The sequence below is a fragment of the Acanthochromis polyacanthus genome, chromosome 6, assembly GCF_021347895.1.
Source record: "Acanthochromis polyacanthus isolate Apoly-LR-REF ecotype Palm Island chromosome 6, KAUST_Apoly_ChrSc, whole genome shotgun sequence".
NCBI classification, from domain to species: Eukaryota; Metazoa; Chordata; class Actinopteri; family Pomacentridae; genus Acanthochromis; species Acanthochromis polyacanthus.
In genome coordinates, this window is record NC_067118.1 from 34,609,019 (window position 1) to 34,625,316 (window position 16,298).

General features: G+C 39.0%; 1 protein-coding gene across 1 annotated transcript; it reads left to right on the top strand.

Annotated features, from left to right (window-relative positions):
- Window positions 1-8,864: 8,864 nt before the first annotated feature.
- Window positions 8,865-15,818, top strand: LOC110957860 (cytochrome P450 3A27-like). Its single transcript, XM_022204062.2, has 13 exons — window positions 8,865-9,030; window positions 11,840-11,933; window positions 12,043-12,095; window positions 12,210-12,309; window positions 12,416-12,529; window positions 12,654-12,742; window positions 13,235-13,383; window positions 13,465-13,592; window positions 13,680-13,758; window positions 14,411-14,571; window positions 14,656-14,882; window positions 14,968-15,130; window positions 15,257-15,818. Exons 1-13 carry the CDS (start codon window positions 8,960-8,962, stop codon window positions 15,356-15,358), a joined length of 1,530 nt encoding a protein of 509 aa, XP_022059754.1. The 5' UTR covers window positions 8,865-8,959; the 3' UTR covers window positions 15,359-15,818.
- The last annotated feature ends 480 nt before the right edge of the window (window positions 15,819-16,298 follow it).

Sequence of the window (16,298 nt, forward strand, 5' to 3'; positions counted from 1 at the left end):
TACTTTCTCTCAAAAATACAGACATTTCTAAGTGACCGCAACCTTTTGAATGGTAGTGTACATAACACATTTTTCAAGTAAAATCAGTGTGGCTTACATGAATTGCAAACCATTTTTTGAATGAGCAGCAGCCTTGCTATGTCATCAAGAGAGTGTGCAATTATCACAGTTAATAGTTAATGAACAACACGAACCACTTTCCCAAAATCAGATTGAGATATTCATTCTCTCACTTTCTAATATGTATCCCAAGTGCAAAATATTAGTACTACTTTGCCAATGTTGCTTTCAAAGACAGAGTCCAAATTTATCCCAGGCTTCTTCACTCAGCTCAAGTTTTAATATGAACAAACCCCATGAAAATACCACATCTAAAAGTGAACTTTTCAAAAATGAACTTAGATGAACTTGTTAAAAGTGCATTTTAAGACGACCACAATCAAATGCGGCTCATTCCTTTCCGCTACAGACCATCCTTGTCATCTAAAACCTATTAAAATTGCGAAAAATGGGACATGATGTTGCAGTCGGGTGACATATTAATTTGTGAGGAAAAAGTTGCCAGCGGTGTCCTTTAAAATAACCTCCAAAAATATGGTCACGTTGGCTGACATTTCACAATATCTCCCACAAGGCCAAAATGCAGCCAAGTTGAGTGGAAAAATGAAAACAGTTACTGTGCCTTGCCAGCATTAAGGCAAGACTCTGTACATTTAGAAAGAATCCTTCTCTTGCAAGTGAAAAGTTGAAATCTTGATTTCATTATACTTATATTTTTGGTGCTGCAAACTTTAAAAATTCCCACTTGAGGCCACTACAGTATTGCTTTGCTTTAAACATGGGCAGTATGTTTGTATTTTCAACAGTTTCGCAAGGCATTGTACTTTGTACTCACCTGCAGGTCCTCACGTGAGATTTATTTATGACAGTGTTGCACAGGATTTGGACTGTGCCCTTTTTAAAAAGTCTGTTTGTGATTTTGCAGTGCACATGTATGTTTTGGAGTGCAGCTGAATGTGTGTGTGCACATGTGTCTTTGTGTTTGATTTTATATCCCAGCGGAGACTTCAAACTGACTGCACACAAACCCATGGGACTCCTGTCGTCATGGGGGTCAAAACCGAGGTCTCCATGAGTCCAGATTGCTTCTTTTAGTATGAAGACTTGGTTGTAGGGTTAGATTTAACTATAAGGCCAGGTTTACAGGAAGGCATTAATATGTGTTTTTTAAGGTCACAGGAACATGTGACGGCATGAATTATGCCAATGAAGTGTCCCCACTGGTATACTGCAACAGATATATCTGTGACTGTGTGTATACTGTACGTGTGAGTGTGTCTGCGTGCTTGTATTAGTGCAAATCTCTGCCTCGTTAGTAAGTAGAGTCACTGGTCACTTGGACATCGGTCATACATCCCAAAAACAGGCTGATGTCCAGCAAACCGGCAAAACTCTAAACCTTTCAAAACAACCCAAAGATGGATTGAGAGATTATGAATTCTCATCTCCAAGCAGCTTTCACACATCCCAAAATGCCCTCAATATTAGAGAGCAATCTGCAAATGTGACCCTAAAAGCCCCAGGACTATACAGCCAAAACACATATGCTGTTTTCACTAGGCAGAGTACATAACAGCTTAATTTTGCACTAAAAGGACTAGGCATGTATGCGTACTATTTTAAGGTGAACAAGTGCATGTGTTGATGCAGATTAACTGACATACTGTTTATTACCTAACCATTAGGGCAGCAGTTCGTCATAAGATAAATTTAAGTGGTTGTAATATAAATAAATGGACATGAAAGGTGGGAGGAAAAGTCTATATTTATACTGCACAGCATTTCATTTATTTGTTTTCCTGTAGGAACTGCCCCTTCTAATGCTTCTGAAACTGTTCAAACAAATGACTTTGGTGGAAATGGTCACAACCTGTAGACATAATTAGACAAGAATTAAATAGATGCCATCTCGATGCACAGGTTCATCAGCAACAAACTATTTTATGAGATCAATTTTGTGTTCAAAGTAATGTTTTTTTTAACCTCCATAACTGCCTCAGCTGACTGCGTGGAAGGATAGCAAGCACTGCATTTGTAGAATTAATAGTTGCAGTGCATTATGAAATGGCAGTCAGATAAGGACACAGCTCTGACCAAAGCTCTCTATCCTCTGTTTCAAACATCAGCTTGGCACTTCATGGAGCTTGGATTTAGAATCACAAGTAACTGGCTCTTTACCTCTCAGAAATCCTTTTGGAAAGGCAGCTGAATGTGGAGCAAGTGGATTTAGTTGTATCCAGCGATTTAGCACATGCCTTCGATGGCACGGATGGAGTCTTGGTCTTCACGGTCTTGCTCTTTACAGTGGAGATCTATGAAGGTCTCACTGCCCTCCCTGCCTGCTCTGCACTTTTACTCTGACTGAATCCTCATGTCAGAGAAGAAACAGTGTAACGGACTTTCTGGCTTTCTGACCCCAACACCCACAAAACCCCGGACCAGGCCGTCCCCAGTGTCTGACAGGAGTGTATCCAGTTTCATGTAGTGTACCGGAGTGTGTAATCAAGTACCGCTGTGTGAGAGAGAGTGACAGGCAATTTAAGAATGATTAAAAGCCACTAAATCACTCTGTCACTGTTTTCTCTCTCTCTGTGTGTATGTGTGTGCGTACGGGTGCACTTTAAATCTGTTTGTTCTGACTTGTTTCTTGGTGCACTTTTCTCAGCATACTTGCCTTTCATCGCAACAGCTCGCTTGGACAAGCAGCCATAACTCATTGAAAGTGGCCACCAGACGGGAGGACATGATTTCCTGTCTAAATTAATGGGACAGATTGGACACCGGAGTTGGCATCAAACGGGTAAACATTACACACACGCGCGCACACACACACACACACACACACACACACACACACACTCAGAAGCTTGCATCAGTGTCTCTGTTATTCATGCATACAGATTTTCTTTCGCTACTCTCCTCCATCCCTCACTTCCTCTGCTTTGCCCCCTTTCCCTCTAACAGCAAAAAGAAACCGCGCCTCCATTTTCCTGTCACACAAATATGTGAAAACATAAAGAGACACAAGGCCCAAACTGTGCAGCATGCCGTCACGATGATGCAGGTGTGTGACTTTGCAGTGCCTCAGTCGGGACGCAGCCACAATGTTACTCAGCTCCCTTGGGTGGGGGTCCCTGTACATGCTGCTACACAAAGGCATATTGCACCAGCCTGAGTGTCATTAACTGTCCCTATATGACTCCCACCATGACTCGACACTGCCATGTGGCGCCTCCTGCGTGACATTGGTAGGGGGAGTGCATCCAGACTGATGCTCTGAGGATTATAACTAAGGGGCAAAAAAGTGCAGCAGCCTGCAGAGGAAAAAGGCGCAGAGCAATGATCTGCTAAAAGCCAAAGAACGTAGATTAGAAAGTGCATGGCTCATCATTTCTGTTTCATCAGAGCAAATGATAATAGAGTCGGGGAATGTATTCTTAAATGAATAGGGCACCTTATTATATGACCTTTTAAAAAGCAGGAAAAGGTTATTTGTTAAAGACGTCTATATCTCCCCCACTGCTGGATGTGACTGTCTCACATGCTACCCTGTGCTGCCCTCTGCTGGCGAGCAAACCCAAGTCTTCATCTGACTTCATTGTATTTTCTAAAACACATTTTCAAGTGAACATTTTCTGTTTATCATACAGTGAGTGTTGATACATGTGCCTCTAAGTCAGTGACTGTGCTATAAAGTGACTTTTCTTCCACCTTCAGAACCCGACTCTAACAGCGATCTGCTTCCTCTACATGCTGCAATTTGAACATCTCTTCCTCCTGTCCGGCAGCCGTGGCCAGACATTCCCGCCTCTCTCCAGCATGACTCACCATGCACTGCTTATATATGCACAGCAGTAAGTGAGAAAGATACACATAAACACCCCCACACACTGACTGGTTATGGAAGGTGACATTCATCAGGCCGTCCGCCAAATCACCAGGCGAGCCAGGGTGGTCACAGCTGATCACACCTCGGCGCAATTAACTTTGGGAGCCTCTTTACAGCTCTACTGCTAAATGTGTGTATTTGTGAGAATGTGGAAAAGAGTATCGCTGCTGGTTGAGTACAATTTTTGCACCTCAAATTAACTCTCCATGAAGGCCACAGAGAAACTTGTTTTGTTAGTTTCATTAAGGTGCTTTAAAAGCAGCCAGTGGTTGTATTCAATGGGAGTTCTTGTTTTCAGGAATGCATGCAGGAACACTCATGCTTCTTTGTCTTTGTGTGTGTGAGAGTGACACACAGAAAAGCACAGTTTGTCTCATTACAGCTCAGGTTTGCCGTCATCTGGTCAGATAGGCAGGTGTCCCCTCCAATGTCACAGACTGTCTCTAAGGTTCAGCGCTGACAGGAGGAGCCCAGACTTCATTAGCAGGTCAATTACTATTTCACAGACAACATCTGGAGGACACACTGGCCATCCAGATGCTATTATACACCTCTTAATTTCCCCTCTCCTCAGAATAGCAGGAACTGTGCAACCACCACATAATGATTACATCTGTTACCTAAAGTCAATGTCAAGAAAAACATTTTTTAAAACCCACTGGTTTAAAGTCCGAACCGCTGGCTTTGCAATGTTTTTATATTAACCAGCAATCGATCTGGTATATTTCTCATTCGTGTTCAAACCACACCATCCGCTTTTCCCTCCCATTTCTTATGCGCCTTCCTCAATATCTCATGTGTCCCTCCTGACCTTCTCTCACTACTGCTTGAAACTCATCTTTACACAATTGATCTGAGCCAAACGGGGAGACACGACACTATAGCCAGCTCGGTGTGTAGTGCTGCGGGCAGACATTTGCAAAATTGCGGGCACCTACGCACACACACACAGCATGTTGACACTGACACATTCACTTGGGATCACGGAAATACGAGAGACGAAATGAGAAAAACAACTCTGTTTATTCTCTGCTGACCCAGCCACAGCCAAAGGCAGTCTCCTCACATCACAATAGAATATTTTTTCTACCGACTCAGCTGACAAGTGGATCTGTGTCTTTGTGACTTCTTGCTAGGAGTTTATTTGTTCCTTTTTTATTTGATTGATTTCTGTAATCAGGTGAACGAAATGTCCAAAGATGGGCTATGTGGTTGGCAAGAAACTATATAAATAAGGGGCACAATGACAGGTGGAGACATGTCCAAAGAAAAAGAATAAACAAGAAAAGCCCTCTTTTTCTGAACCTTTTTGCTCCCAGTTCAGATTAAGGCTGATTGTGCAGGGTAATGAAGTAGAATGTGAAAACAGATATAATGGATCTGTGTATCTAAACAATTCGTACAACTGACCTGTGAGGAAATGAAATACTTCATTCTGAAGTATTTTATGTGGCATTTGTTCTCTGTTCTTTTTTACTGTCCTGTTTTATCCTGTATTTGTTGTTCTTGTATGTTGACAGTGCACTTTGAGCTTCTTGCATCTTTTTTCAATGTGTGTTTTTTGTTGTTGTTGTTGTTGTTTTTTTACTGCAAATGGCAAATAAACTGAACTGAACTGAACTGAACTGAATGTTGTAGCTGCTCTGTATACTTAATGCTATGGCTCTGGCCAGAAAGTTGCCAATTATGGTCACAGACTGCTCACTGTGTTACACATAGCTGATGGTTGAAAATATCATTTGAAGTCTGTCTCACTGTGCAAAACCGGGCAGATAGGAGACTTTCTTAAATGCTGCTGATGTTTTTACTGAAGTTAAATTTGTCTGTCATCATTTTTTCAGTGAACACAGCTAATCAGATCAAACTTTGTTCAGCTGTCACTCATGTATTGATGTAATACTGCTAGGGGTCACTGATAGGGCTGATACTTATTATTGCTTGACTTTTACTACCCTTGTAACTCCGCACAAGTGGTTTGTGCTATCTACATTTTGCTATCTACATGAAAAACAGATTTATATTGAAAGTCATTTATACTACTTTGAACTTATTGAACAGTGAAGAGGCAGGATGCTATGATTTACTTTTTATAGTTAAAAAAAGCAAACTTTTTTTCCTGAGAATGACGTATTAATGTGTCCTTGTGTCCAGTATCATGTCACATTATCATATCCAAGTTTCTGTACTGCAGATAACTTTAGTTTGTTTAAATAAAGATGTTGGAGAAATGCCAAATTAAGCAATCTTGCTTGTTGAAGTTATGTAATTTTCCCACAAAGGGTTTCTTATTACACTGTTATTGCATGTTTTTATAGAATACGTCAAACTCACAGCAGCAATTGCAGTATGATGTGTTGACTAAAGGTCAGCAGTATTTATCTTGTGACTTCAGCTCTGTTTTTCAGGATAGAAAACCAAAGCATAGTGTTAGGTAACACCTGATTGTGAAATTGTGGAATTATGTGAGTTGAGAGACACAGACACATGTGGTTAAGACAAAAGATTGCTCATAGCGCTAGGCAGGTGGATAAAAGGTGAAAGTCAGGAAAAAATGCAGGATGCATGCAAGAAAACCTATAAGTCACTGAATTTCCTTTAAGTACAATTAAATATGTTTTTACAAAACACCTATCTAGAGCAGGCCATCCTCAAAATTGATTAATCGTGCAAGAAAGAGACCAGTGAGGGAGGCCACCAAGACACCTTTGACTCTGTTGAGATATGCATACAAACATTGTTCATTCACCAGTCAAATTTTTATGGGATTGTGGCAAAGAGTAAACTATTGTCGAAAAAAAGTTTATTTTAAATCTTCGCTAGAGTTTGCCACAAGTCATGTTGGAGACAGTGGAGTCAACTGGAAGATGACAGTTGGATCTGGTGAGGCCAAAATTGAGCTTTTTGAACATCAGACTAGAAAACACTAAACATTATCACAAATACACCGCACCTACCGTGAAGCATGGTAGTGGCAGTATCATGATGTGAGGATGCATTTCAACAGCAGAACCAGGAAGGCTTGTAAAAGGCAGAGGTTAAATGAATGCAGCAAAGTATAAGGAAATCCTGGATGATGATCAGATACAGTCTGCTAAAGAACTGTGACTTGGGCAAATATTTTTTCTTCCAATAGCCTGAAGCGTAAAATTGAAGCTACACAGAAATAGTTTTCAAACAACGATATGACGGGTCAGAATCCAGACCTCAATCCACTTGAGAATTTGTGGTTGGACTTGAAAAGGGCTGTTCATGAACAGCCCTTTTCAAGGGTTAGTTGTGCAGCAGTGATTGTGGGTTAAATATATTATTGTATTAGCGCTATATACTATTCTGTATGTATAGTATTTATCAGGCAGCTTTGTCAAACATATAGTCAAAAATCAATTCTGGATCAAAACGTAGAGTCTTCAAAAAGTTTTCAAGAATGAATCTTCGAGCAGTCTTTAGAGTCTGATGTGAATAATGTTTATTCAAAACAGAGGCGGACATGAGCAAAATCTTGAGATTTTACCTGACTACTCAAAGCGTTATGTCATCTTATATACCTTCTCCTAAACACTCCTCTTCCGTTGTGGAAGGCCACAACCCATCATCTTAAGACCCAATCAGGATGCATATGAAGTAATCATGTCAAAAGTTAGACCACCTCCTCTTTTTTTATTTCTGCTAGGTTGGCGTTATTTCTGCTTAGCTCAGCAGGACCTCGGTTTCAACTCACAAGTGCAGACGAAGAGACGACATGCACTTCCAGTCTCATTGCCTTATATAGGCTCCATAGGCTTCTGTTGGGTTGTCGCTTCTCACAGGATTATTTAGTGTATTCATAACTTCGGTTGAAACGTTCTTCTAATCTTATCTTTGTTAGCTCTGAGATTTGATTCACACTTCCTGTTTGTCTAATTTTATCAGTTGTTCAATCTTGAAATGCCACAACAGGGAGTACAAGTCTTGTGCGACGGAAAATTTTGTGTATCTGTATTGTTTTATTGACTGTAAAGGGCTGTAATAAATGGAGATCGCCTCCCAAAAAAAAAAAAAGATGTACGTGTCGGCTGAATTAATACAACACAGAGAAGGGAAGCAAAGTTACACTACATGACTGAGTTTGAGCAGTTTTGTGAAGAATAGGAAATTACAGTGTCCCCACAAGCTGAATGATGTAATTTCAGCCAAAAGTTTATCTACTACCAACTGAATTGAAGACTGTAAATACTTATTCAATCACTCATTTTACAATTTTTAAAAATTGTTTTGAATAACTGACCTCCCTTTGTATAAATCTGTGTTCACTTTGACATTAAAGAGTCTTTTTTGTTAAATCTTGAGAGAGAAAAAAGCCAAATTATACTGACCAAGATTCAATGTTAAAAAACAGTAAAGAGGGTAAAACTCCAACGGGGATTAATTCTTTTTACAGGCACTGTATCAATACCACTGAAAGCCATCTGACCTGACCCTAATCTACTTAAATTTATCCCCAACTTCATTCCACAGTTGCTCAATACAATCCCTTGCTTTGACTGATTTAGATAAAATGGGTCTTTTACTCTGGGGTGCTTTAGGTTGCAAGTAATATAATATAATATAATATAATATAATATAATATAATATAATATAATATAATAGGATGTGTACTAATTTTAATCTGTTGCCTTTTGAGAACATTTGACTAATGATGATGATCGGTGATTAAATATGCATTAGCTCCTGATGAAAAGGAAGGATGGTATCACCTTCAAGGATATTATGCTGGCAGGACCGTTTAAATCATTCCCAGAAAATGATACGGAGAAAAGGTGATTTAGCAGGAAGGATGGTCGCTAACACACGGGCACAGGAGCGGCCCACATGTGGACTTGACTGAACAGGCTTGGACTAATTGTCGAGATAAGTTGTTACGTAACGTGTGGATTTTTCAAGAACGTGGAACCGCCTCCGTCCACAGCTTTGGGGCCACTTCCGACGTCAGGCTGATCGGCAGTAGTCGGGACTGTTGAGCAGGCAGAGAAGATGGGCTACTTTCCAGACTTTTCCATTGAGACTTGGACTTTAATAGTCATTTTCCTCACTCTTGTTGCAATGTGAGTATGGCATTGTTACCGTCTGTAGCTCTGGGGTGTTTTAAAGATTGCTTTGGGACCCGAAGGTGGATTCCAAAGTTGCATCCAGACCTGCTGCGTCCTGGGAAATGACTGGTTGTCGTGCAAAATAACAAAGAGATCAGTCAGTAGAGAAGTTAGTCATGCGTGTTTTAAAGCTTTTGTTCCCTATTTTGAAGTTTCAGTGAGATTCAGAAACAATTACCTAGAAAATAACCCTGTTAACATTTAGCCTACCCAATAAATACTGTTAAAGGAATGTAATCCACCTCAAAATAGACAACTTTTTCAACCACATATTTGTTGGTATTATTATTATTAGTAGTAGTAGTAGTTGTTGTACATTACTCGTCAAAAGTTTTGAGACACTTTCTCATTCAAATAAATGAATATCTGTCTCAAAACTTTTGACCAGTAGTGCAGTAGTAGCTAGTATTAATTTCAAAGCGAAATGTAATATGATAAACTAGAAACCCATATACAAACTGTACAAATTCTGTTTAATTGGAGAATTTCTCCTGTTAATTCCACTTCTAGGATTGAAGTGTAATGTTCTGTGGCTTCAGGAAACATCAGCAAGCTGCAGCCCTCAGCATGAACTCAGCTGAATTGAATTCAGGTCATTTGTTACGATTTGTTAGGGGTGCGGTTGTGTTTGTAAAGGGGCCAAGGAGGGTAGAAGAGGAGCGTAGAAAAGTAGAGATAGTGCAGACTAAACCCAGGGGAGAGACTAGGAGAAGCCTGCCAGATTTGTGGAATAAGATCTGATCTCGGTGCCAGTAGTTGTTCCTCATTGGTCAGAAAGTTGCAGTGTATCCAGCCAGGTCATGGAACAAAAGCCCCTCTTTGTGCTCTCATATGTTACTGTATGTCGATGCTCTTTACTTATCTCCCCGAAGCATCAAATACTTGATGTTGAGGGGAGTTAAGTAAAGAATGGCTCAGCTGACAAAGTTCCACTGTCCCTCCCCAACAGGTACAGCAACATTAGCAGAAGATAATGAGAAATGTTGGTGTGTCTTCACAACCCCACACAGTCAGAGCATGTGTGGGGAAAACAAGGACACACAGGGCTTTAGAGTGCCAGTAGTCCTTTGTGTAAGAATATGAAGAAATCATTTTAAAATGTATTCATTCATTTGTCAATTTAAGGCTCTACAAAACTACTGGTTTAGACTTTACTTTAAAATAAAATGCCAGATCTGTTTGCGCATACTTGCATCTTGGCTTGGAAAGTGTTAGTGTAGCTTCGGTAAAGTGAACTGTAAGGCGTTGCCCATGCAGACAGATGTTTTGCTTATCATTACTCCTCTAGTCAGGTTAAAGATCAAGCTGGTAGTAACATAACATCAGACTACATGTAAGACTGATAAGGATTAGAAATAATGTACATATTGTCAACGAAATATGAATCAATGGCTTTAATCAGCCAATATAATTAAATTCACCTGAGTGCAGAGATGTTTAAAATAATCCAACTTTTAAGAACCCTTTCCAAGACTGACCTTTGTAATAGATGAAGGTGCAGCTATGAACATAACAAAGGCAATATTATGTTTTTGTAATCTCGTTTCATTATTGAGATTTTGACATAAAGCACAAAGACGGGTGTAACTGGTACCAGTAACAATGGCTGCATGTCATCAAGGTAAACCAGTTTGTACAGGTTCTGGTACTGTGTCTGCATGTTCACTGAAACATCTACTTTAACACTGATTAATCACACCGGTTGATTCTGCTATGACAAGAAAAAATGTCTGCTGTGACAAAGGTCTCCTGCTCTCTTTCAAGTTCAGATTTGCTCCATGAAGTTATGTAAACAAATGTCAAATCAATCAATGCTGTCCATAGGAGCCACCGCCTGGGTTGCTAAAACAAATACACTAATGGAAAAGAAACCAACCAACCTACTGAAAAGGTGCTTTTCCTGCAGAACTGGTTTGTGATTTGAGGATTTTATTGCTGCATAAAATGGCGAAAGACAGCAGTTTTCTCTGTTAAAAAAAACAAAATTTCTACCTTTAAACAGTCCTCTTTCAAGCCTACAGAGACTCAGCACTTGATAGTATAAACAGTGATTTGAATTGACCGTAGCATTATAGGGGAGATACACCCTTTGCATGCAAATCTATTCTAAAGCTGCAGTGTACTGAAATGATTGGCTTTCGGCATTTAGATCATTTCTGCTGAGTCATTCTAAGGATAGTGAAGCACATATTGACTGATAACAAATAACATGGACATTCAGTGAGAGAAACTAATGTGAGGGCTATAAAATTATTATTGAAGTATTATCTCCTGATCATTTATCGAGGATTGAATGTTTAGACTGTTTACTGCTGCTCTTAAGTAGTAAACGGATAAGTCTCAGATAAGTATGATATTAACACACTAAAAAATATTTAATTAAATAACACGCTAAAAATGACAGGAAAATCTGATCTCGGTTTACAGTGTGTTCACACAAATTAAGTGAGTTATTCCATCTCAAATCGTCTGCTGTGTCTTAGTTTGATTAGTTTTTTCTTTTTTATCATAAATTATGGATATTTGAAATGGTATCTGTGAAGTTTAAGATTAATAAATCAGGTACTTACCAAGATATATCTTTCATATATCCAAAAACAGCTATATATTTCACTCACAACCGAGAGCTCTCTAAAAACACGTTTGTGTTTTGAGATTTGCAAGATGCAGCGTCCATAGTTGATGAATACATGCAACCTCATGCCTCAGATGTGACTTCAGGGCATGTTTTTCTCAGATTTTTATTCCGGCTTTTAATTCACAGATATGGGTATGCTCCATATGGCTTTTTCAAGAAAATAGGCATCCAGGGACCCAGACCTTTGCCTTTCATTGGGACTTTTCTGGAATACCGAAATGTGAGTCACATTTGCCAGATTACTTCAAGCAGTGATCCATGCTGACGTTCTGATAATGGTTTGGATAATTTGTATGCCTTTGTAACTCCTTTCTCATTTTATTCCTCAGGGCATCCACAATTTTGACGTAAAATGCTTTGAGAAGTATGGCAAGATGTGGGGGTCAGTGTCTGAGCTATCAAACCTTACCATATATATGATATCATACCGTACATTTCTTATGTCATGTTCCAGGATGTAACCGAGTCCCTGAAATATCTGCTGTTACATTTCAAGGTTGTACGATGGCAGGCAGCCTTTATTGGCCATAATGGACACAGCTATGATCAAAACCATCCTGGTTAAAGAGTGTTACTCTGTCTTCACCAACAGACGGGTAAGGAAACACGCTGTAGAGGCAATTTTGCAAGTAAATCCTTCACCACTAACTGGAGAACACAATAGAAACCTCTGTGTGTGTTGGGGGGTTGTGGGTGGTTTAGGATTTTGGTCTAAATGGACCGTTGCGTGACGCTGTATCGATAGTAGAAGATGAGGAATGGAAGAGGATTCGCAGTGTGCTCTCTCCGTCATTCACCAGTGGTCGACTGAAAGAGGTTATAAAACACACAGCAGAATTTTTCATGCAATAATTTGTAATTATGGTCCAAAAGTCACAGATTCACACTACAACAGGTTGTGACTAATGATTTATTGTTTTTTTTCTTTATTTCTGGGCAGATGTACACAATAATGTTGAAGCACTCAAGCAATCTGATCAAGAATCTGCAGAAGAAAGCAGAGGCGGATGCAGTCATAGAAGTCAAAGAGTGAGTTCTTTTGAGCTGTTCAGTAAATTTTAAAAGTACTGTGCCGTGAAAAAATTATTTCTCCCCACATGAAAATCTTCTATTTTTGCATATTTGTCATGTAAGTAAGTGTTTCAGATCATCAAACTAATTTTAATGTAAGACAGAAATAACCCAAGAAAACAAAAAATCCAGGTTTTAAATGATTGTTTTGTTATTTGAAGGAAAAATGCTGTCAGCCCATCTTACCCTATGTAAAAAAAAAAAAAAAAAAAAAAAAATTAATTGCCCCCGTAGTTACCATTCTACCAAATGACCAAATTCATTTGGCAGCTGGTTTCAGTTTAAAAAAATATTTTGTGTTTTGTGGCTTATCTCTAATATTTCATAAAATAATGAAATATAATTTTTCATGGCACTGTGTATGCTACTTTAAGGTTTTGCACTTTTCTTGTTCGTATTCTTCTTTCTTATCAATAGTCAGTTGGAATTCTATGTTTGCCTTTTTTGCAGAGTCTTTGGACCGTACAGCATGGATGTTGTGACCAGCACTGCCTTCAGCGTGGACATTGATTCTATCAACCACCCCACTGATCCTTTTGTGGCAAACATCAAAAGAATGGTCAAATTTAACCTGCTGAATCCGTTGTTAGTGCTCGTGGGTATGTCAAATGTCACACTATAACCACAATGCCCATCCTGTCCACTTGAGTGCTGAATTAACTGTATATTATTGATTTCAGTTCTGTTTCCATTTTTGATGCCGCTTTTGGAGAAGATGGACGTGACTTTCTTCCCCAGTGAAGTATTGAAATTCTTCTACAGCTTTCTCAAGACGATCAAATCAGACCGGAATAAGAATGAACACAAGGTAAATCAATGAGTTTACAACAGATTTGATGTTGTCCAGTTTGTATTTTGTCTTCATGATGTTATTTCTTGATCATTTCTGTTGTAGAACCGAGTGGACTTCATGCAGCTGATGGTGGATTCTCAAGTCGCAGAGATCAAACGAGAAGATGAAAGCTCCGTAAAAGGTTTAAGCAAGAAACTAGATAAAGAAATTAATGTTCAAATTTTTTTTCTGTAGTCAAGGCGTACATACACAGCCAAGTGCAGCCAAACACATCAACAGACACCTCACAGTGTGTATAATATGTTTTCTATCAGTAACTGACATACAAAAATAGATGTTTGCAAGGAAGTGGGAACACAGCCTTTAAATGCCCTCTTACATTATGTTGCCGTTTAGTGGCTTTACAGGGACAACAGTATTTTAACTGGAGGTTAAACATAAGAGTATCAGTTTCGGCAAATGTTATACCAAACAAGTACACAATAGCAAGCTTGTGACATTGATTGGCTGTGTTTTTGATGCTCCTTAAAGTCATATTGTTTAGAAAAGCATAGTTTCTATCTAGAAACTGATTTTGAATAATGGTATTAGAGAGCTTACCAATATTCCCAGTAAAGTTACCCATTTTCCGATTCTAAAATCCACCAGTGACAACCCACTATGTGCTATCATCTAGTAAAATATTATATTGGCTGATACGTGAACCTTTAAAGCAAAAAAAGAGATTAATTTCACCTCTTTTACTGGATTTATTCTCGAGATAATTTTTGTTGAGCCCTTCCAAACCACCTGTTTGTAACTCTTATTATAGTAATATTTGTATGCATTTGCAGGACTGACTGATCAGGAGATTCTTGCTCAGGCCATGATATTTATCTTTGCTGGTTATGAAACCAGTAGCAGCACACTCAGCTTCACAGCCTACAATCTGGCAACCAACCCTCGCGTCCAAAAGACGCTGCAAAAGGAGATTGATGAAACCTTCCCCGAAAAGGTTCTTTGATTATTACTGTGAGTCATGCTTTATCAGCAACTGGTCCTAAGCTACCAACTAACATTACACTTTTCTCCCAACCAGGTTCGGCCAACCTACGATGCCCTGATGCAGATGGAATACCTGGACATGGTGGTGAATGAATCAATGAGGCTGTACCCCATTGCTAATCGATTAGAGAGAATGTCAAAAACATCTGTTGAGGTAAACGGTGTGACTATACCTAAAGGAACCACCGTCATGATACCAGTCTACGCTCTCCATCGTGACCCTTCACTGTGGCCTGAGCCTGAGGCCTTCAAACCTGAAAGGTATCTCACTGAATTAACTGCTGTTCATGATGAGATTTTGTCCTTGGGTTATACAACCTAAGATATTTGTTTTGTCTTTTTACAGGTTCAGCAAAGAGAATAAGGACAACATAGATCCTTATGCCTTCCTACCCTTTGGAGCTGGGCCAAGGAACTGTATTGGGATGCGATTTGCACAGTTGATGATGAAGTTGGCCATGGTGGAAGTCCTTCAGAACTTCAGCTTTGTCACATGCAAGGAGACAGACGTGAGAAGCTATTATCAGTATTTGTGGTCTAAAAATAGTCAAAGCTTTTTATAGATAATTATGTGACATTGAATTTAAGCTTTTGTTGGTTTCATTTGTGGCACATTTTTTTCTGTGATTTCTTAGATTCCAATGGTGCTGGCAAATGATGGATTTACAACCCCCAAGAACCCAATCAAGCTGAAGCTTGAGCCCAGGAAGACTGCTGCCTATAGCCCTACAAGCTAACTCTGATTAAATGCAACCCACCTCGTCTCCCCTTTGCTTTTTCACTATCAAATGAAAGTTGCTTATGCTGCCTCAAGTGCCTGTTAAAGAAAAAAAAAATATTGTTCAAAAATACATTAAACATTTGTTGACATATGCACAGTGCACTGTAAATTACCGCTCTAGTCAAAACAGCACATATCAGTAATCTAGGTTTCATTGGGACTATAGAACTTAAGAGTTTATTCAGCAAAACTGCTCATATTTAAAGGACAAGCTTTACTTTGACAGAACATTCAATAAAGGCTTTATTTGCATTTCTGCAACCTTGCACAATTTCCAAAAATCCACACAACTAGGCTTTTAAAGCCGAGTCCTACAAAACAAAACAAAACGCTGTTGATGTTTTTGTCATATTTATCTCATCTGTAATCTTTTCAAATCCTGAATATTAAAAATATAACAATTCTAACTTCTTGAATATATGTCTAGATATCATTTGTTATGACTATTTAGAAGCAGTATCTGTTTAAAGTATTAACAGGAGAAGAGTCAACTTATGTTACAGTTCAAATGTATGGACTGCAGGCCTTCAACAATTCTGTTACATTGTAGAGGCTTGGATAATAGTTATCTAGATTTACCTGTTTCCATGTTAGTGTTTGTAGCTGGTTGCTCATCTTTTCACAAGTTTTAAGCTGGTCGAGGTTTGACTTTTTATGTAATTTTCCTTTTAGGCCAGTGTGTGGTCTCTTTATTTTGCCACGTTTCAGACTGGTGTTGTCAGCGCTTTAATGTTATACACTGTTCTAAATTTCTACTGCACTTGGTGGTAGATTTAAGCTGTCTGATTGGCAAGGACTAAAAATTATAAAGGGCATGGATACATGAATGGTTCCCAATTAGCACAGAACAATAACATTTTTGTATAAAGGTTACATCCCCAATTAAGATGAATATT

Excerpts from the sequence above, each read along its gene's own strand:
- LOC110957860 (XM_022204062.2), top strand. The coding sequence starts at position 8,960 with ATGGGCTACTTTCCAGACTTTTCCATTGAGACTTGGACTTTAATAGTC. Across the intron at positions 9,031-11,839 it reads TTCCTCACTCTTGTTGCAAT|ATATGGGTATGCTCCATATG; the intron begins GTGAGTATGGCA and ends TTTAATTCACAG. Across the intron at positions 14,572-14,655 it reads ATGAAACCTTCCCCGAAAAG|GTTCGGCCAACCTACGATGC; the intron begins GTTCTTTGATTA and ends TCTCCCAACCAG.